We start from the raw sequence: 22,198 nt of genomic DNA, 5'->3' as shown, positions 1-22,198 counted from the left end.
CTCTACTGTTGTACTACTATGAATAGTAACAATAATACTGATAACATATGTTTCAAGAAGGCTGCTAAAAGATTTGTGAAAAAGAATGACTCTGGTAAATGGACTGGTTCTTATATGGTGCTTTACACAGTTAGCCTCACCCATTCACAAATGTTTAATATGCTTTTTCTATGTAAGTGTCTATCCAACATTTACAACAATCATACTCTATGTTCTTCGTCGGAGAGCAACTTGGAGTTAGTATTTTGCCCAACGATATTTGGCATGTGGACTGGAGCACCCAGGGATTGAACCACCAACCTTCGCAGATGACTTGCTCTAACCCCTGAGCTTCAGCCACCAAGGAGGTGTCATTATTGGGCAGGTCAACAGTGCTTTTGTTCTTTATTACACCTCAGCTGCAAAAAACTGGTCATACACAGACAGAGAGCTGGAAGAAATGTGTATGGAGGTGTGGACCCACTCCTGAGATTCTGATATTTTAGCTCCAGTTTCATCTTTTATATGATTTTTTAAATGGTGTGAAATTATCTAGACTATTCAGAACCCCTTTAGGGCTAACACACAAGGACAGACAACCATTCACACTCACATTCACTCCTAGTGACAATTTGGATTATCCAATTAACCTATCCCCACAAGCTGCATGTCTTTGGACGGTGGGAGGGAGCCGGAGTACCCGGAGAGAACCCACGCAAACACGGGGAGAACATGCAAACTCCACACAGAAAGACGCCGGCCTGATGGTAGAATTGAACTCAGGACCTTCTTACTGTGCGGCAACAGTGCTAACCACCGTGCCACCGTGCTGCCTCACCATCCAAATGAAAATGGTCCACAAATAATTAAAAAGGGAGAGAAGTCAACAACTTTTGTTTTTATACAGTACACATGCTGTACCACTAGAGCTACAAGAGTTTTGCTTATTATTGCACATTTAAACTTTTCTAAATCAAGTCATTTATTTACAAAAGTTTAAATGTGCAAATGTGCTGGAAATGAGTGAGAACTCAAATGACACCAAGTGTTAATTGGATTAAAAACTGTGTTTTTGTCATTAGCTTAGCAGTTTATTTAAAAATAAATAAATAAATGTATTTAATTAATTCATTATGTCAGTCCTGGTGTTCCATAAATAATGAATGGAAATAAAATTATTTAATATATCTAAACTAACCTCTGACTTATTAAAGCAGGAATTACATGTGCCAATTAAAGATTCATTTTCTATTTTCTCAAGATTCAGTCACCAATTTTCATATCGGCCATCAACCACCGCCTGCAAAGTAAAGACCAGGTGATGACCAGTGGTACACCAAGAGCAAGCAAGACATCGACTCGTCACTGATCCACCTCACCACGATCTACAGTGAGGATATCAGGATGTAATTCAAGCGTGGCCAAATGATAGCAATGAGAGGGGAGGTGATCCAGACTGTAGGAGTGGAGCTACCAGAATGCAGATCAGCAGATATACAGGACAGGTGCAAGTACCTTGTTACATCCTGTGAGGCTGTGGGAGTGTGTGGGCGTGGTGTTGTCTTCTCCCTCTCCTCCTCCTTCTTTCTTGCCCCTCCCCTTGTCTCTCTCTGCCCCTGCCTTCTCCTTTAGGACACACCTGCTGCTCATCTGCCCTCGTTTACCACCAATTACCCTCAGAGGTGATATAAGCTGGAGAAGAGCAGTGTGGATGTGGGAGAGGCTTCTGGTGGAGTTCTTCTGTGATGGGCAGTGTGTGATACTGGTCTAGGTATGGAAAAGGCCTGCTGTGTGTGACCAGCCCCACCGTGCGTGGCTCTTTGTGAGTAGTTCTTAACTGAGCGGTGGTTTCCCTTAAGTGACGGCGGCCTCCATTAGTTTGTTTGGCCTGCCTGGGTATTGGCAGCGTTGCTGTCTTTTTCTGTTGAAGCCTTATAGTTGTTTTCTTTGTTGAAGTGGTCACTATCTCTTTGGGTTGACCTGTCTGATTTATCATTAAAGCAGAGGTGCTGTCTCTTTTTGTTGTTACTATTTATATGATTATTGAGTTAATTGATTATAATAAAGATTTCTTTTGTGTTAAATGGGGGAACCATGACAAAGATGCTCGAAGGTCCATCACAGCCAAACACAGTAGGTAAGGCAAGTGCTTTGATGCCAGTTAAACAGTAGAAGTAAGATCCAAGCCACTAATGCATGCATCACCACAGCTGTCATATACCCAACTGGAATAATAATCCACAGTAGGAGATAGATGATCATGATGTCACGACATGAAAACCATGATCCAAAGTCCAGCACCTACAAGTCTATTAACAAAGGAAAGAGACGTGGCGAGGATAAGAGAGTTTCAAAGCCCAGTCTAAGATGCAAATGCATCAGGAAGACATGCACCTGAGATGAGCTGCTCCAAGAATTCCTCAGGTAGTTAAAGAGGAAAAGGAACTTTCATGGACAATAAAGCCTCTACATGTGGAGTCTACCACAGCCGAGAGATTCCAAGTTACACACTGTACAAATTTGCGCCAAAGACAATAATCAACATACAGTAGCAGGATGTCAGAGCAACCTGGGACAGCGTCCCTGATAAGGATGGATGAATGGATATGTAATAATTATTTACAATCATAAAGTAAATAATTGATCTTCAGTAATAAATAACTGATTAGTAAATAATGTATTACTTCTGTACTTGCTAAATCCTCAATATTAGCAGCGACTTAAAGCCTAAAAAATGTAAAAGCTCTACATGATCACATTTTATTCATGTACCTACAGACACAAGTGAGAACAGTGTTTATTCATTGCTTTAATATTTAAATAGAAACTGTAATACATTTTCAATGAATTGATTTGGTCAAGCTGCTGTCACAGTGTGGTGCTGTGGACTCAAAGCAGGACTCAAGCACGAGGGAATAAATTCAAAAAGGCAGCTTTTACTACTAGGAATACTCTTACACTAATACAGAAAATAAAACCAAAAACAAGAAACTAGGGACTCAAACCAAAAAACTAAGAAACTAGGGAACTAAACTGGGAACAGAAGTAGGAAATACAGGGAGCACTGAGGAAATACACAGAACATTGGGGTGGAGATGGTACAATGCAGATATTTCAAAACAACTTTACTGGATCAACACGATTCTCAGGAAAAAAGACTTGTTAAATCTTACTTAATTAAAGATTTGCTTTGACACCCTGGGATTGTACTTGTGCTGTTAAATCGCTGTCAATACATTTTTTTTTTTTAAATATTGCTTTCTTTGGTAAAACACAAGTGCAGTTCTATAATGACTGAAATATACTTACGACTGAAGGGACAATGTTTTTACACATAATCAGAACCTAGCAAAAACCTTTTAACTATTCCATCTATTAGCATCGTACTCCACCATTATGCTATGAAACTGAGAATATAAAGTCAATATTAAGCAATGTGTTAATTATTGGACCAGTGGGGCAATAAATAAATATCAGACAAAGTTTTACAATTAACAGCTATTCAGTTTCCATCTTGTCTACAGTTTCATGAGCCTTATTAATATGGATGACATTTCATTTTTAATCAGGTTTAATCAATAAACTTCTGAGGATGGTGAAATGGGGTAACTGTCTAAATACAGCTAAGTTTCATAACCGTGAGTCTGAGGAAGTGCTCTGAAGTTTAAATCTTATCTGGAAATTGTGGTTTCTGTGGTTCATTCAATTTGCTACAGGATCTGAAGATAGTGACAACTGGCCAAATCAAACAGTTCCTAAGAACAGTATCATGGACTTGCATCTGACTTCTTCAATTGTAGATAATTAAATAATCAAAAGCTCTAATTTCTGAAATGTATTTATTAAGTGTGAGACAAGAAAAATGGTTAAAATAAAGAAATGAAGGAGAGAAGGAAACATATTTAGTGCACGTGCTGTTGCACCAGATCTAAAAATCAATATTTTTTTTACATTACTTACTGATAAAAAAGCGTAAACCAGCCAGATCCAATCTACCAACTTCTCACCAACAAGTGAGAAGTCAAATGAGCATTTATTAGATAAAAAAACTGGATGATTGGTTGGATGCTGCTAATAGACTTAAATTAGTTTATGTATTATTTTATGACAACGCACAGACGTCCAAGCTCCAAACAAAGTAATCACTTGACTGATTCTTGAATGTATATCGGGAGCAGCTATTATCACGACCTTGGTGTTATTGGAGTTTAAAACAAAGCAGTTATTGGAGAGCCAGCCACAAATCTCGAATAAACAATCAACTAAGGTCTATCCAGCTGACAAGGCTTAAAAGACATAAGCAGCAGAATATCATTGGCATGGAAATAAGAAACAAAAGAATGGAATAATGCTGAAGGTAGCATGTAAAAAACAAAAACAATAGACCAAGGACTGAACTTTGTGGAACCCCACAGGTTAGAGAAGCAGTGCTAGAGAACTTGTTTACCCTAACAGAAAATCTTCTTTCAGAAAAATAGGAGGAAAACCAGACTAGCGCTTAAACAGTGATGCCAGACAAAACCTTGAGGCTATAAAGCAAAATATTTTGGTGTAACGGTATTAATGGTAACATTATATCATTGATGCACCTGTTAATTCTGTGAAATGTTAAATCAAATTAATTATGTGGGGTTTTTTTATGATCGCAATTTAAAAAAACACACAATCACACAATGTATTACCTATCAGACGGTGTGATAAAAAAAAACAAAAAACACTGCTATATTTTATTTGAAAATGTAAGAGAAGCAAAATGATTTTTACCTCATCAAATATGTAAATAAATAAGCCACAAAGGGCTCGTTTGACAAAGAACAAATCAAGAATGTGGCCTGACTGCCTTTTTAGGCTTAAAAGACATTTAATTTGGTTAAAAATGAAGGACTGATTACCAATTTTTGATAAAGATTTCTTAAATTAAGATTAAGATTTAGTGATGTGAGAATTAGAAGTTACTGTAAAAACATGACACTTTGAGAGAATTACAGTACAAACAATAAGAGACAGACAGAAGGAAAGATATCTTTACTTCAGCTTTATTAGAAAGTAGGAAAAGCAGAAAGTAAAAGTAAAGTAAAATATTGTTTTGTATCAATTTTGTTTTTTGTTTTGTCTTTTGGCAGGGAGGGGATGTGTCAAGTACAAATACTGAACAAAACTAAACAAGAAAACATATTTAAAAATTTATCTTTGTGAAAAAATCTGTTCAAAATCCTCATATTCATTTACTGGACATAGTGAATGTCTCTGGGCGACAGACTGGACAGTCTCACTGTTGTTTTACTTTTGTGTGTGCATAAACGGACTAACCACAGGCTGCTATGTGCACAGTCTGTAACAATTAGAGCAAGCCAGCAGTGACAAAGATTCCATAAAATATAACATAATCAATGAGATAATAAAATGATGCTGGTCAAGTGAAAGGTATGAAGTGATAGCTCAGCCGATTAAACATCATAAAAGCATAAAATATTGTCATCTAGCTTAGCTTATGTGGACTGATGCCTGATGACTTTTAAGACTTCATAGTTTCTTTGATCCACTTGAGTTGCCTCTTTGAGAGAAACGAGTAGACTCCAGGCTTGTAAATGTCCCCACAACCAGCTCCAAAAGAAGTAACTCCAACCAGCTGAAAGCCGCACAGCAGTGGGCCTCCGGAATCCCCCTGCAGCAAGTACATATGCACTGTAGACCTTTTTTCTCACTTACAGGTGTCAAAACGTCAAAATGGTGCTGAGCTCAATGATTACATGCTCATATACATTCTTCATACTTACTTGACAGGTATCCGCTGCTTTTTTGCCATTTGAACCAGCACATACCATGTCACTGGTGATTAAAGGTGCGTAGTTGTAATATTCACAAGAGTTACACTTATGTCTGCCAATCACAGTCACGCGGACAGACTTGAGAACATCCGAGGTGTGGTTCTCTTCAGTTATTCCCCATCCAGCAACCAGACACGTGGTGCCATCTGCAGGGTCTTTGACAATTTTGCCCAACTGGAGCCATTTTACTGACTTGGTTGTATTTACTGGTTCCTTAAGCTGAGAAAGAGTTGAAAAGAAATGTTACATTTTGACAGTGACTATCTATATGTTACCGACTTGCCACTGTGATAAAGTCTGGGTCACTACTTAATAATTCATATATTTTGTTTGGAAAATGGGAAATAGTTGGAGCGAATTATTGAAACATGTATAAACATACCCAGAAATGCACTTTATCAGGTAGAAACAAACTTATTTTCATTGTTGTATATTTGCTTGACCGGCTACTGGACACTGAATTTTCAGCTTACCTTGAGCAGCATGAGGTCATTGCCCACAATATGATTGAAATAGTTAGGATGAGCAAAACGTTTCTCAACCTCTCGGACCTGCCTCCACTCTTCTTCCTCTTTGGCGATGGAGTGCGCTCCCAGGATCGCCTTGCTCATTCTGCAAAAGAAAAACTCAGTGTAGTGATGACACTTCACTTACATCAAAAGGTCAGGAGTGTATTTTTCTCTACTTGAAGGAGGGCAGGATGTAATCGGTTCTTTGTGTTTGTTTGTCTGTTTGCTAGTTTTCAAGCATTGTGTGATGTCAGACACAAATAACAACTAAAGCTGATTTCATGTTGGTGAAAATCAGGTCAAAGCCACATCAAACTTGAAATTGCCCACAATTGTTTATGGATCATCTTCAAACATCTTAGGGGACATGAGTACCTAGTTTGGCTATGCATTTGACCTTGACCTTCACTGTTAGCACCCAAGGTCAAAGCATGGAGAGAGAGCTGTACAACACACTTACTATTTTTTCACTACAAGATCCTTTGACATCACAATGAGTAAAGACAACTGTAGTATGTCATTTTCAAGGTGAAAGGTTTAAAAGTTGTGTTCTTATAAAAGCATGAAACATTTTAGTGCAGCCCCTGCCTGTCAGGAGGAGTTACGCTCTGGGTAAGAAAAAATATCAGTTAGCATTACACTTCACATCTTCTGTTAAAAATAAATACTGCAATATTTTGATTTGGAAATTTAGGAAAAGTGAACCTCGGGTTCTTACCCAGTGCAGTGAGCAGCTGTCAGGACCCATTGTGGGTGGATTAATGTCCCCCCACACATAGATTTCTTACTTGTCAAATAAGCCATGAAGGGCAGTGAGTGTGGCTTAACTTCCTTCCCTCCAATAATCTCAGAACCATGACCTAAAACAAAAAAAAAATCCAGTCACATAAGAAAATCAGCAGATTTTTAAGTCAAGAACAGATGAGTGAGCACACATCCTACACCAACTGAGAGATATCAGTAATGTAAATTAAAGTACAAAACATCATTCACCTGACTGGATGATGGAAAGAAGCATGAACAAGATGAAAACACTGAAATTCCTCCGGCAGAGCATGTTGTCTCAACTCTCGCTGAGCGAATGTTGAATTCACTGAAGTCCACTGTTATGCACAGCTTTATACACTGTGCACACACACACACACACACACACACACACACACACACACACACACACACACACACACACACAGCCAGTAGTGTTCTTAATGTGTTATAACAATCATCAGTAGTTTTGAAACTAAAAAATATAATTTGCCAATTTGCTCACATGTTAATCATATGTGCTTTTTAATAATCATCATTAATTTTGTAGTTTTACCAGTATTACTGTGAACTGGGTTGAAGCCACACAGTGCCCACAAAATATATCAGAGATCACCACCTAGTGGTTTAATGTGAATATTGAGTGTCAGTGACACAATGAGGTTAGGATCATAAAAGCAAAGATATTTGATTGATTATTAGCTCTAAAATATCTGTGACGGCTGTGTCTGATTTACAGTGATTTTGAGAGGTTGAGATTTTGAGCCTTAAAAGATTTTGAGACATTAATAACCTGTTGGATTCACTGAAAAGGCTGAAGAGTCGGTGACTGAAAGCTGCGAGCAGAAGTATTTATAAGAGTTTTACTTTCAGGTGGAGAATATTTAAATGAGTCAGGCAAATGTGAATTGAAAAGTCTATGACACAAAGTTTCTTGCAAGTTGCACAAAATTTAACATGGAAAAAAAATCCTGTATTCAGCCTGCGATGGCTGTAATAGCTGCTAATAGAAGAGTTTATTTTTCGGAGGCGAGATGTTATCAGAACGAGAGAGAACTCTCTGTATTGAAACTCTTCACTCAGTCTTCATGCCGAGTGTGTCGGTGAGCCCACTCTTTGCTCCTCACTAACACAGTTTTCATGAAACAGAGCAGAAATAAACCGAGCTCAGCTTCTTTTTCTCAGCAGTGCGCACACAGTGAGCAGCTTCTCTCTGCTGAATCTGTAATTAATACTGTTACTGTGTTAGATTAATGCCTGAATGTTGCCACACGCATGTGGCACGGTAACATTATATCAAAATATACTGATTTTCCTTCAGCCTCCTCTCACTTATCAGAACTGCCTATTTTCAGAGATTACCACTGGACTGAAACCCGAGTTTACACTGGATTATTTTGGTAAGAAGCACTGCAAACTGCAGCACTTTATTCCTACCTCTGTGCTTACGTTGAGTGTTTGGAACGAGCAAAAGCATCTGGTCTGCTGACCTGAGAGAATGAGGCAGGACATAAGGGTGTAGCAGCTCAGACAGATAACATGAGGCACAGCCATTAATAGGAGATAGGAGGCGATTTTGGAACACGGCCATTGTCTCAGTCTCCTTTGTCACGATCTTCCTCTGTCACAGGGGAGCTGTGTGGTTTCCAGAAAAATCCTTAAGTCTTTATGTGTTCCTTTCTATATGTCGACAATACACACCACACTTTTACTTTTAAGCACTTTTAATTTTAAAAGGCTTCTTTTTCAGTTTTCCACCAATAAATCTTGAAGTTGACCTTGAAGACGGTCAACGGTGGATGTGAGCCAGATTTTAATGCTTTGTTAAGATGACCCCGCTCTACACCCCTACAACATTTTAACAGAATTCATTCGACACTTTTTGAGCTATATGTTTGCAGAGAGTATGGCATTGCATACGCTACCACAATTTCTTGGTAAAACTATACGTGGCAAAAAAGCCCATGAGAATTCAGTGCAGCACATGGCCTCTGTGCAGAACACCAGAGGTGATGTATATCAATGATTTCTAATCACCAAATACTCTGTGGTCTATGATGCATGTCGTATAGCCTCATTAGTAATCAGACATCTTCTGTGGTGATGCACACCACCTCTCAGTGATTAATTCTTCAGTTAATGAGAAAAACCACTTTGCTCTCAGTAAACATAAAGTTCCATGTGAGTTTATCATTCTTAACATGTTTGCTGTGTGCTCACCACTACTGTTAGCATCAGTAGGTCCTAAAGATAAAATGGCCATTCGTTGTGTTTAAACCCTCCTAACGACGCTCCTTTCCCTCATCGTTTATCTTCTATCTGTATCGTATCATGCTTGTTGGTGTCCATCTTTGTTTTGGTATTGCATGGACAACAACATGGTAGCGACTACCCAGAATGTATTGCTATTAAAGAATTCCGTTTCATATCATTTGTGTCTTCCTACACTTCCTGATTCATTATATTCACCATCCTCCATCCATTCTCCTCCCTCTCTCTCGTTTTCTCACATCCATCAGCTCCTCACAGTGCTCCTCCCATCTTCTCCACACACTCTCTTCACTTGTTGGAACATTTCAGTTTCGATCCTGAATCTTCCTGCACATCCTTTCCAGTCTCCAATTTCCAGCTTCAAACTCATGATTCTTTCCAAAACTCTCTTTACGGCCAAAGCACTATTTACATATTATTCATTCAAGAGACCAAGCTCCATACAGGAGGGCACTACCACTTTTCCGTAGGAGAACCTCGCTCCATAAACAGTTCACACAGTGGAAGAAATGGTCCCAAGGAGGCGCTAAATGAAAAGGCATCTCCTTCCTGTTTTTACATTGCTGGTGGACAGATTATGAGCCAAGTACCATAATGTTATTAGTCTTGGTTCAAGTATAAAATCAGTAACTCAGTGGGATATTGTTGTTTTGAGCTTTAACAGTGGTGTAAAAATGTTTCAACAACCCAGCTTTATGAAGGTTTAGACATGCCTGCTTGTGTACAAAAGTTGTGGTGTGAGAGACTGTGAGAAACTTGCAACCATTAAACAGCCCGTGTGTTTCAGGATGATGAGGTAGTGTAATACTGATGAACAAGATAATGTAAAGATAATACAAGTGCCCAAAAAAACAGGATGTGGTTAGAAGTCAAATTGTGATCATCAGATTTGACAGAGCAACTGCTGTATAAAAGGTCAATTTCACACTTGTGCCAACACAACTTCACCTTTTTGCTGGCATCATGCTCAGTCTGCAAAAAATCCTGCTCCTCCATGTTCTGGCATGTCTCGGACGACTCGGTAAGATCTGCAAAACTTTGTTATTGTCCTCTGATCGTTCAATGGAACGTTAACTTCATTTTGGTTTCCTTTACTCTGCTTTTTTCAGCACATGGAAGTGACATCATACATGGTACAAAAGCCCCAGAGAACTCCATGCACTACATGGCCTCTGTGCAGAACAAAAAGGGTGAACATGTTTGTGGAGGATTTCTCATCAATGAAGACTTTGTAGTCTCGGCTGCACACTGTAATGACTCGTGAGTAATCAAACATCTTCTGCTTCTGCTTCTCTGACTCATGTCATTAAAACACATTTAGAAAATGTATTGATTACCTCTCATTGATCACTCTTTCAGGAGCCCCACACACGTTGTTCTCGGCAACCACAATCTGAAGAGCTGCAATCATCAAAAAATAAAGATTGAAAACAAAAGCATCCATGAAAATTATAAAAGTGTTGGACTGGGTGATGATATCATGCTGATTGAAGTAAGTACATGTTCATGTTCACAACAGTTTCACATGATGTGTTTGTGGTTTCATTATTCAGATTATATCTAAAGAACTATCGTATGAACATAGATATATTTTTTACTTCATGTTGTGTCTCCAGCTGTCTGAGAAAGTTAAACTGGGCCATGGAGTAGAAATAATTCAAATTCCACATGCTGAAATAAACCTAAAAGAAAACCAAGTGTGTCAGGTGGCTGGATGGGGAAAAACTGAAACTGTTGATGATAAACCTGCTGATGAGCTGATGGTGGTGAACGTGTCTGTCATTACATCAAAGAACTGTGAGGAACAATGGCCTGGTCTTCCTGCCAATGTAATCTGTGCAGGTGGATACAATACAACCAAAGGATTCTGTCAGGTATGTTTTCTGTCCTTTCAGTTTAAAACGGTTTCATGTTCACAAATCTTAAAAACATAAACATAATGAACATAAACTGATAAATTAAAATTCTTCCTCCTCACAGGGAGATTCTGGTGGTCCTCTGGTGTGTCATGGGTTTGCTGTTGGGGTTGTTTCTTTCAACTATTATAAGAACTGCAATTACCCCAATTACCCCAACGTCTATACGGACATCTCAAAATACCGTAAATGGATCGACGAGGTTCTGGAAAAAAAAGAGATTGAGTAAAGTAATTTAAGTAAAAAATTTACTTCAAGTTTTTCTTTTCACTATTGAAATGTGAGAATTTCTGATTCTTTCATCAGTTTAACCAAAAACAAAAATACAAACGTATCCCACACTCAATCTGTCATTTCTTTCTGTAACAGCCAAAAGGCTGAATTTTTAATATTATTTCTGCCTTTGTAGTGGACCACGCTTCAGTTTGCCTGTGACGAAAGACATATTTGCATCCTTGTATGTTTTTTTGCTTCTCAAAATTTTAATTCAGTTTTTTCCAATTAAACTGAAGTTCAATATCAAAAGAAGTAATCAAATTCAGACTTGATATTTTTCTTAAGCCTCCAGGTGTTACCATGGATACAGGCTAATGACTGTAGAGCCAAATTCTTCTAGCAGAAAATGAGAAAATACTTTTCATAACATTTCATTTTTTATATTCCTTGTACAGTAAAGCTCAAAAACATGCTGGGTTCAGGGAATGACTACTTTTTGGTATTTAAGTAATATGAGGATTTTGTCGGCTTACTGTCGGCTCCAACATGTGCTCGGTGGAGATTCTGTTTGTTTTTACCTTAAATGCATTACACAATACTTGTCCTCACTCTCACAAGTCACCTGATGTTTGTGGAGAAGGGTGATTATTGGCAAAAAGACATAAGATTTGAGGGTAATAGTAGAATGACCTGGTTTGCAGTGGCTTGGATTTTTTTATACTGCACACACCTGTGCTGGAAGATTTTATCAAACATTATAACAACTTCATCTACTGAAACAGCATGTTCTAGTGGTTCAACAGAGACCCATACAAATCTTCCTCTGAGCTTCAGTGCAGGGAAATGAGGCTCAAACAGCAACACACTAGATTTCATTTATGTGCACTATATCTTACTACAGCTGGAGTACAGATTTATGAGGATGAGGATAATGAATAATAAATTCACATTAATGCTGCAGACGCTGAATGAATGATAATTCAACAGATGAAAAGCTCTGTGAGTGCAGTTCCACTAACCACAGTAATATCTTCTTAACTGTGAGTGTAGAGCATCGACTCTTAATCTAAAACACAAAGGCAAATACAGTGGGGCAAAAAAGTATTTAGTCAGCCACCGATTGTGCAAGTTCCCCCACTTAAAATGATGACAGAGGTCAGTAATTTGCACCAGAGGTACACTTCAACTGTGAGAGACAGAATGTGAAAAAAAAATCCATGAATCCACATGGTAGGATTTGTAAAGAATTTATTCGTAAATCAGGGTGGAAAATAAGTATTTGGTCACCTCAAACAAGGAAAATCTCTGGCTCTCACAGACCTGTAACGTCTTCTGTAAGAAGCTTTTCTGTCCCCCACTCGTTACCTGTATGAATGGCACCTGTTTGAACTCATCATCTGTATAAAAGACACCTGTCCACAGCCTCAAACAGTCAGACTCCAAACTCCGCAATGGCCAAGACCAAAGAGCTTTCGAAGGACACCAGGAAAAGTATTGTAGACCTGCACCAGACTGGGAAGAGTGAATCTACTATAGGCAAGCAGCTTGGTGTGAAAAAATCAACTGTGGGAGCAATCATCAGAAAATGGAAGACATACAAGACCACTGATAATCTCCCTCGATCTGGGGCTCCACGCAAGATCTCATCCCGTGGGGTCAAAATGATCATGAGAACGGTGAGCAAAGATCCCAGAACCACACGGGGGGACCTGGCGAATGACCTGCAGAGAGCTGGGACCAAAGTAACAAAGGTCACCATCAGTAACACACTACAACGGCAGGGAATCAAATCCCGCAGTGCCAGACGTGTTCCGCTGCTGAAGCCAGTGCATGTCCAGGCCCGTCTGAAGTTTGCCAGAGAGCACATGGATGATACAGCAGAGGATTGGGAGAATGTCATGTGGTCAGATGAAACCAAAGTAGAACTTTTTGGTATAAACTCAACTCGTCGTGTTTGGAGGAAGAAGAATACTGAGTTGCATCCCAAGAACACCATACCTACTGTGAAGCATGGGGGTGGAAACATCATGCTATGGGGCTGTTTTTCTGCCAAGGGGACAGGACGACTGATCCGTGTTAAGGACAGAATGAATGGGGCCATGTATCGTGAAAGTTTGAGCCAAAACCTCCTTCCATCAGTGAGAACTTTGAAGATGAAACGAGGCTGGGTCTTCCAACATGACAATGATCCAAAACACACCGCCCGGGCAACAAAGGAGTGGCTCCGTAAGAAGCATTTGAAAGTCCTGGAGTGGCCTAGCCAGTCTCCAGACCTCAACCCCATAGAAAATCTGTGGCGGGAGTTGAAAGTCCGTGTTGCTCGGCGACAGCCCCAAAACATCACTGCTCTCGAGAAGATCTGCATGGAGGAATGGGCCAAAATACCAGCTACTGTGTGTGCAAACCTGGTAAAGACCTATAGTAAACGTTTGACCTCTGTTATTGCCAACAAAGGTTATGTTACAAAGTATTGAGTTGTATTTTTCTTATTGACCAAATACTTATTTTCCACCCTGATTTACGAATAAATTCTTTACAAATCCTACCATGTGGATTCATGGATTTTTTTTTCACATTCTGTCTCTCACAGTTGAAGTCTACCTCTGGTGCAAATTACTGACCTCTGTCATCATTTTAAGTGGGGGAACTTGCACAATCGGTGGCTGACTAAATACTTTTTTGCCCCACTGTAAGTATATAAAATTACACAGTATACGTATCCGAAACATAGACACACCTACTGGCAGCAGGTAACTGATTTAACAAAAGAAGATAAATAATGTCAGAAGAACACTTTAATCATAAGTGGGATAATAAGTGATCCCCTTTAATTGATTTTTAGTTTTAGTTTTTCCTCTGATTTATCACTCCGATAATTAAATTAAAAACAATCCTTATTTATTTATTAAAGTGATTTTGTTTATTTGTACTAATTCGATCATGTTTCACCCCTGGTAGTAGTTAAACAGATATGTTTAATATGTCTGTGTAGCTAGACACTGTGGTTTCAGCGACCCAGTTCATGGTGTCAAGCCAATGTGTCAATTTTCAGACATTTAGATGCAAACACAGGAAATGTGGAACAAAACTGAGAGAGGCGGTTGGAAACCACAGACAGACACTTAAAGTGTTTTATTACTTGTTTCTCTTTTTCCATATCAGTCTCATCACTCCTCTTACATCAATGAAAAAAGAAAAGTCAGCTTATTTACTGTAACTGGATCAGTATCCGAAATTTAACAAACTTATTCTGGAAAAAAAAAGTGTTTGTTTGTTTTTTCAATTAGTGTAGTTTCTCCTTATAGTCACTGTTAAATATCCTAATTCTTTGATCTTTGGGCTGAAGGAAGAACAACACTCGGTGTATAAATGCTCAATCAGCGATCTCTTTATTCCATACAATTCTCATTCTTCCATACAACACTTTGAGCATAATCGTCCGGACGGGAGTTGTGGACAGGAGGGTGTCCACCAGATCTCGAAGTGTCTGAACGTTTCTCACATTCTTATAGCTTCAGCCCCCTCCAAGGTCATAAAACCTAAACATCCACATTCTTTCTCTTTCAGTGAGTCTGAGTTATGACCTTGGCTTCCTGTGCAGTATGTTCTGTTCTTTCTAATCAGACAAATAAGGCCATGATTCTCTGAAAACAGTATTTCTTATAAATCAGCAGCATCATAAAACAGTGTAATGATTTCACAATCTTTAATCCAAGGCATAATGTGGCCTATAGCCGTATAATGACTCAACAATTCTTTGATTAGAAGTATAAGGTGGCATAAGATAGTATAATAATCTCACATCACAAACAAGGAAATGAAAACCCTAACGAATGTTTTTGTCACGGTCCTGGGTCTCCTGACCCAGCGTTTTTAGTTCTTTGTGATTTTTGTATTATTGTACTTGTGTGTGTGATTTATTCTATGGCTTCTAGTTTTGATCCCTTGCCCTTCATGTCTCCCTGTGTGCCCCTCTGTATATCTGTGAGCCCTCGTCTCTCCTTATGTTTTATCCCATGCTTCCCCTGCCCATTATGTCTAAGTTCTCCCCGTGCTCTCTCTTCCCCCTGTGTGCCCTCTATGTATTTATGAGCCCTCGTCCCCTTTCGTGTTTATTCCGTGTCTCCCCTGCCTGTTACGTTGGTGTTCTACTCGTGCTCTCTCTCCTCCTGTACTTCCTGTTTCACCTCTCCCGTCGGTGTTCAGTTCACCCCGCCCTGTCTCGTTATGATTATCAGTGTCACCTGTGTTCCCCGTGTGTTCCCACTTCCCTCGTTAACCCTCTGTGTATTTCTGTCTGCGTCTCCCTCTGTTCAGTGTGACGTCGTCCCTCATGCCGTGTGTGGATCTCCCTGTGAGTTCTTAGTTTGTAGTTTTCCCAGTTTAGTTTTGTATTTCCTATGTTCTGCCTCTTCAGCAATAAAGCTGCCTTTTGAGTTTATTCCCTCGTGCCTGTGAGTCCTGCATTTTGGGTCCTACTCCTGCCTGCCGCACGGCGATTCATGACAGTACGACGTCACCAGTAATGGATCCAGCGGACTCACCGTGGAAGCGCAGCTCCCGTTTTGACGGGACTCGGCTAGCGCTTGGAGGGCCTCCGTGCTGCCGCTCCTCACTAGCTGCTTACCCTTCGGTCCACTCACCTGCTTCCTCTCCGCGGACGCCCAGGTCTCGCAGAAAACGCTCCAGCCGGTCCCGGGAGGATTACTACGAGCCTGCAAGCAATCAGCTCACGCCTGCACAAGCCTTCTACAAGATGTTAGGGATTATTATCGTGCCGCCCGACTCACCCAGCGTTTCCACTTCACAGCAGGAGCCTGGGACTCTTCTCGACCAACCGCCTAGGGTGAGTGACAAAGTCCCCCTACATTCGCCTTCTGTGTCGAGGGATAAACGTACCGTTTCCCCCAAGGCCGCTAACATCGGCTTCATGAACTCTAGATCTTCTGTTCCTCCTGTTCCAGAAAATGACAGTATTTATTTTGAGAACGATCGTTTCCACTTTGGTTCAAAAGACTGTGCTTCTGATGCTCCTTCGGACCCAGGAGTTAAGACTGTTTCATCTGGAACTGTTTATTCTGGAGCTATGTTTATTCAGTCAGCTGCCCGTCCGCTTTCAGCTCAGTCCCCTGCTCAGCAGCCGTCTGTAGCTCAGTCTCCAGTGTCACCTGCTCAGCAGCCACCTGTAGCTCAGTGTCCTGTGTTTCCTGCTCAGAAGCCGTCTGTAGCCCAGACACCGACTCCACCACCACCATTTTCGCCCCAAGCTCTGTTAGCCGCCCGGCCCGAAGCTCTGTTAGCCGCCCGGCCCGAAGCTCTGTTAGCCGCCCGGCCCGAAGCTCTGTTAGCCGCCCGGCCCGAAGCTCTGTTAGCCGCCCGGCCCGAAGCTCTGTTAGCCGCCCGGCCCGAAGCTCAGTCGCCACCTCCACCACATTCAGCCTCGCTTCCCATAGCACAGTCACATCCACAGCCTGACTTACTACAAACCTTATTTCAATCCTTAGCCCAATCAATAGCTCAGTTGGTAGAGGAATCATCAGCCTTATCGACAGCTCAGTTAGCTCCCTCGCAGCCCTTCACAGCTCAGTTAGCTCCCTCGCAGCCCTTCACAGCTCAGTTAGCTCCCTCGCAGCCCTTCACAGCTCAGTTAGCTCCCTCGCAGCCCTTCACAGCTCAGTTAGCTCCCTCGCAGCCCTTCACAGCTCAGTTAGCTCCCTCGCAGCCCTTCACAGCTCAGTTAGCTCCCTCGCAGCCACCCTCAGTTCAGTTAGCTCCCTCGCAGCCACCCTCAGTTCAGTTAGCTCCCTCGCAGCCACCCTCAGTTCAGTTAGCTCCCTCGCAGCCACCCTCAGTTCAGTTAGCTCCCTCGCAGCCACCCTCAGTTCAGTTAGCTCCCTCGCAGCCACCCTCAGTTCAGTCTCCTGTGTCCCCGCTAGCTCAGCCATTAACTCCACCACAAGCTCCATTTTCACCTCTACCATCGCTTCAGTCATCAGTTCGGTCTGCCACTCAGTCGCCCTTAGCTCCATCATCCACACTACCACCTGTTTCTCTTCCACCACAACCGTCACTACACCCAGCCACTCAGGCTGCTACTCAGTCAGTCATTCAACCCATAGCCCTGCCGTTACCATACCCCGTAGCTGAGCCACTAGCCGTCCGACCCACAGCCACTTCAGCCACTCCTTCACCCGTTACACCTCCACTACAACCATCACTGCAGTCTCCAGTGTCCCCAGTGCAGTCTCCAGTGTCCCCAGTGCAGTCTCCAGTGTCCCCAGTGCAGCATCCCTTAGCACAGTCATCCACTCAATCACCAGCTCCACTTTCCCCTCAACTGTCACTACCACCTCTAGCTCAATCTCCTGTGCACTCACCTCTGGTTCATTCTCCTGTGAAGTCATCTACTCCACTGCCTACTCCACTCTCACCACCTCCGTTACAACAGACATCAGTTCAGTCCCCTGTGCCAGTGCAGACGCCCTCAGTTCAGTCCCCCGTGCAGTTATCTACTTCACCACCATCAGTAGCTCAGCTCCCACTCTCATCCGCCTCTCCAGTAGCTCAGCTCGCACCTGAACCATTGGCCCAGTCCCCGATAGCGATACGGTCTTCTGTTCGGCTTAACATTCAGCCAGGGGTCCCAAACCTCTCTGGCTCTACATCAGCTCCTGCTGGAAGCTCGGATGAGCTCATCCAGGACTCCGTGGCTCCCACGCCGCCATCTACCTCGTCCGCTGGGGGTTCCAGTGAGCCCGGCCAGCACCTCCTCGTCTCCGCTGGAGGGTCCGAGGGGCCCGTTCAGCCTCCCGTCTCCGCTGGAGGGTCCGAGGGGCCCGTTCAGCCTCCCGTCTCCGCTGGAGGGTCCGAGGGGCCCGTTCAGCCTCCCGTCTCCGCTGGAGGGTCCGAGGGGCCCGTTCAGCCTCCCGTCTCCGCTGGAGGGTCCGAGGAGCCTGTCCAGCCGCCATCTGCGACCGCTTCGTCATCGCCTGGGCCAGCCTCAGAGCCTTCGTCTGCTGCAGCCTCCTCAGAGCCTTCGTCTGCTGCAGCCTCCTCAGAGCCTTCGTCTGCTGCAGCCTCCTCAGAGCCTTCGTCTGCTGCAGCCTCGTCTGGCCCTGCCTCGTCTGGTCCTGTGCCCACCAGGCCATGGCCAGCACGCCTGAGACTGGAGGGCCGCCGCTGCCTTCCGCGCGGTCGGCCCCCTGAACTGCTCCGTCGTCTCCTTCGCCGCCGCCGCTGCCTTCCGCGCGGTCGGCCCCCTGAACTGCTCCGTCGTCTCCTTCGCCGCCGCCGCTGCCTTCCGCGCGGTCGGCCCCCTGAACTGCTCCGTCGTCTCCTTCGTCGCCGCCGTTGCCTTCCGCGCGGTCGGCCCCCTGAACTGCTCCGTCGTCTCCTTCGTCGCCGCCGTTGCCTTGCGCGCGGCCGGCCTCCTGAACTGTTTCCGCGTCGCCGCCGTTGCCTTCCGCATGGTCGGCCCCCTGAACTGCTTTGTGTTTGGGTTGTTTTCTTGGGCTCCGGTGTTTGCTGTGCTCTTCTTTTGTTTTCTGTTCCGAGCCCTCCGTCCTGGGCCCCCGCCGCCCGCCCTGGGTTGTTTTCTGTTTGGTTTTGTTTTTCTGTGTTTGGGCTGTCTGGAGCCAGCCCTTGAGGGGGGGGTACTGTCACGGTCCTGGGTCTCCTGACCCAGCGTTTTTAGTTCTTTGTGATTTTTGTATTATTGTACTTGTGTGTGTGATTTATTCTATGGCTTCTAGTTTTGATCCCTTGCCCTTCATGTCTCCCTGTGTGCCCCTCTGTATATCTGTGAGCCCTCGTCTCTCCTTATGTTTTATCCCATGCTTCCCCTGCCCATTATGTCTAAGTTCTCCCCGTGCTCTCTCTTCCCCCTGTGTGCCCTCTATGTATTTATGAGCCCTCGTCCCCTTTCGTGTTTATTCCGTGTCTCCCCTGCCTGTTACGTTGGTGTTCTACTCGTGCTCTCTCTCCTCCTGTACTTCCTGTTTCACCTCTCCCGTCGGTGTTCAGTTCACCCCGCCCTGTCTCGTTATGATTATCAGTGTCACCTGTGTTCCCCGTGTGTTCCCACTTCCCTCGTTAACCCTCTGTGTATTTCTGTCTGCGTCTCCCTCTGTTCAGTGTGACGTCGTCCCTCATGCCGTGTGTGGATCTCCCTGTGAGTTCTTAGTTTGTAGTTTTCCCAGTTTAGTTTTGTATTTCCTATGTTCTGCCTCTTCAGCAATAAAGCTGCCTTTTGAGTTTATTCCCTCGTGCCTGTGAGTCCTGCATTTTGGGTCCTACTCCTGCCTGCCGCACGGCGATTCATGACAGTTTTTAAATTGACTTAAAGATGTTTAAGTCAATTTATTTCTATTTCAGAAAAAAAGGAGGCCCAAAAAGGTGCCCAATGAACCGAATCAGGAAGCTGAAAAGTCTTAAATCACAAAAGTTGATCTGAAATTGAGCCTCAAATGGTGATAACGAAAGAAAAATAATGTGAATATATGTGTTGGACACTAAAATAAATATATACACACACACGCAAAATTATAAATGTGTTTCATATTGATAATGAAAGATTATCTATGTATGTGTAGCTTACCTTACAGGATGTGGTTAGTCATTGAAGCAAGCTGCAGCATAAAAAGGGTCAACATGACACATGTGGTGGTTTGATGGCATCATGCACGCTCTGCAGAAACTTCTGTTCTTCCATGTCTTCACATGTCTCACACAAGCTGGTAAGAATTAATCATCGATTATCATTCTGTGACTATCTGACGGGAGCATCAACTTGTTTTATTTTCCTCTTTGGAGGACATGGAAGTGACATCATAAAGGGTAAAAAGGCTCCAGAGAACTCATTGCTGTACATGGCCTCAGTGCAGAGCAGCACCGGTCATGTATGTGGAGGATTTCTCATCACTGCAGACTTTGTGCTCACTGCTGCACACTGTGCCAAAGAGTAAGTCATTATTCTTTTTCAGTGGCAGAATGTGACTGACAGCATTTAAAACTGATTTAGAAAGTGTATTGATTACAAAGATTACTGTTCCAGAAATCCCACGCACGTTGTTCTCGCCACTCACAATCTCGAGAAGTCCCATCAAGAAAAAATAACAATTAAAAAGAAATTCAAGCCCAACTTTTATCAAACGGCTTGGCACGGTGATGACATCATGCTCCTTAAAGTAAGTATGAACTAAACTAATACTGAAACATTAAAGGTTTAAGGTGATATCATTTTGTGATCTAATTATTTACACTGCATAACAGTGCGAGCATTTCTAATGCTAACTGTCTCCAGCTTTCCAGGAAAGTTCAACTAAACAAGAGAGTAAAAATAATTCCACTGCCATCTGCTAAAGTACAACTGAGAAAAAATGAAGTGTGTCAGGTGTCTGGATGGGGGAAAACTATAACTGCTGGTGAAACTGTTAATGAGCTGAGAGTGGTGGATGTGCCTGTCATCAACAAAAAGGTGTGTAAGGAACTGTGGCCTGGTCTTCCTGCTAATGTAATCTGCGCAGGTGGTTATGGCACAGACAAAGGGTTCTGTCAGGTATGTTTCCCGTCCAATCACTGACGTTGTAATTTGGCCTGTTATCGAAAACTGAAACTTAAAAAGACAACTCAAAAGTCTTCCTCCTCCTCACAGGGTGATTCAGGCGGCCCGCTGATATGCAAAGGAATTGCTGTTGGTGTCGTTTCCTTCAACAAAAAAAGAAACTGTGACTATCCTGATGTACCCAACGTTTTTACAGACATCTCAAAATACCGCCTGTGGATCAACTCAATTCTAAAAAACCCAAATAGTGATAAACAAAACCCATAAAGTTTTGGTTTTGTATTATTACTTTATTACATTTCATTACATTTATTACATTTATTACATTACATTATTACATTTCTTACTTGAAATGTGCAATTCACTTGTATTTTTATTTTTTATTCCTATTTATTCTATTTATCCCCTTCGTATATTTTATTTATATTGTCTCTGTATTTGTGTGTGTGTGTGTGTGTGTGTGTATATATATATAATATTCTGCAACTCTGTAACTTCTGTCGGTGCTGTGCTTTTTTGGAAATCGAATTTCCCAGAGGAACCCACCCGAGGGATTAATAAAGTTCTATCTAATCTAATCTAATCTAATCTATTAAAATGTAAACACGGTGCTGGCGATTGCTTCATCGGAGGAACCAAAAACAGAAATAAAAATATCTCGCAGTCCAAATTTCATCTGTAATATTGTCGTGAGAAGGTAAAAAATTTGCCCTAAAATATAACAACTAAAATTCTAAAGAGAATAATTCTGTCATATGATCACTGCTACAGTTTGCTGTTCCCACATGACTAAAGTAACACAATCGGTGTGAGTCGGTGAGAGTGGGAGTGACCACATTCAGTGTTACCCCAGGAGGGCATGCAGCAACAATCATGTGGGTCTAAATCCAATCCAATCCAATCCAACTTTATTTATATAGCACTTTAAAAACAACAAAGTTGACCAAAGTGCTTTCCAATAATAAAACAGAGATAGCAGTTAAAAACCATACATTAAGCATACAATGAAATCAATAAACAAAATAAATATATAATTGAAAAAGAAGATAAAAATAAATCAGTAAATAAAAGTAATAAAAGTATCAAAGGTGTTTCCCACCCCATGTGACCAATATCAACAGTACAACATAGTAGCTGACAGGCAAAATTTTT

The 22,198-nt window shown here is 42.2% G+C and overlaps 3 protein-coding genes across 3 annotated transcripts; 2 read left to right on the top strand and 1 right to left on the bottom strand.

Moving 5' to 3' along the window:
• Positions 1-5,024: 5,024 nt before the first annotated feature.
• LOC101464703 (granzyme A) lies at positions 5,025-7,399 on the bottom strand. Its single transcript, XM_004552694.4, has 5 exons — positions 7,310-7,399; positions 7,035-7,176; positions 6,281-6,419; positions 5,757-6,026; positions 5,025-5,644 (listed from the first exon to the last, which is right to left on the bottom strand). Exons 1-5 carry the CDS (start codon positions 7,371-7,373, stop codon positions 5,495-5,497), a joined length of 765 nt encoding a protein of 254 aa, XP_004552751.2. The 5' UTR covers positions 7,374-7,399; the 3' UTR covers positions 5,025-5,494.
• A 2,916-nt stretch (positions 7,400-10,315) lies between these two features.
• Positions 10,316-11,681, top strand: LOC143415079 (mast cell protease 1A-like). The gene is made up of 5 exons (XM_076880463.1): positions 10,316-10,373; positions 10,462-10,612; positions 10,712-10,844; positions 10,969-11,226; positions 11,333-11,681. Exons 1-5 carry the CDS (start codon positions 10,316-10,318, stop codon positions 11,495-11,497), a joined length of 765 nt encoding a protein of 254 aa, XP_076736578.1. The 3' UTR covers positions 11,498-11,681.
• An 8,619-nt stretch (positions 11,682-20,300) lies between these two features.
• On the top strand, positions 20,301-21,634 carry LOC143415211 (mast cell protease 2-like). Its single transcript, XM_076880788.1, has 4 exons — positions 20,301-20,443; positions 20,537-20,669; positions 20,786-21,040; positions 21,137-21,634. Exons 1-4 carry the CDS (start codon positions 20,352-20,354, stop codon positions 21,311-21,313), a joined length of 657 nt encoding a protein of 218 aa, XP_076736903.1. The 5' UTR covers positions 20,301-20,351; the 3' UTR covers positions 21,314-21,634.
• The last annotated feature ends 564 nt before the right edge of the window (positions 21,635-22,198 follow it).

The sequence above is a fragment of the Maylandia zebra genome, linkage group LG23 (assembly GCF_041146795.1).
Source record: "Maylandia zebra isolate NMK-2024a linkage group LG23, Mzebra_GT3a, whole genome shotgun sequence".
Classification (NCBI taxonomy): Eukaryota; Metazoa; Chordata; class Actinopteri; order Cichliformes; family Cichlidae; genus Maylandia; species Maylandia zebra.
The sequence above is the reverse complement of the archived record's forward strand: the minus strand, read 5'-3'. Positions and strand labels throughout refer to the sequence as shown.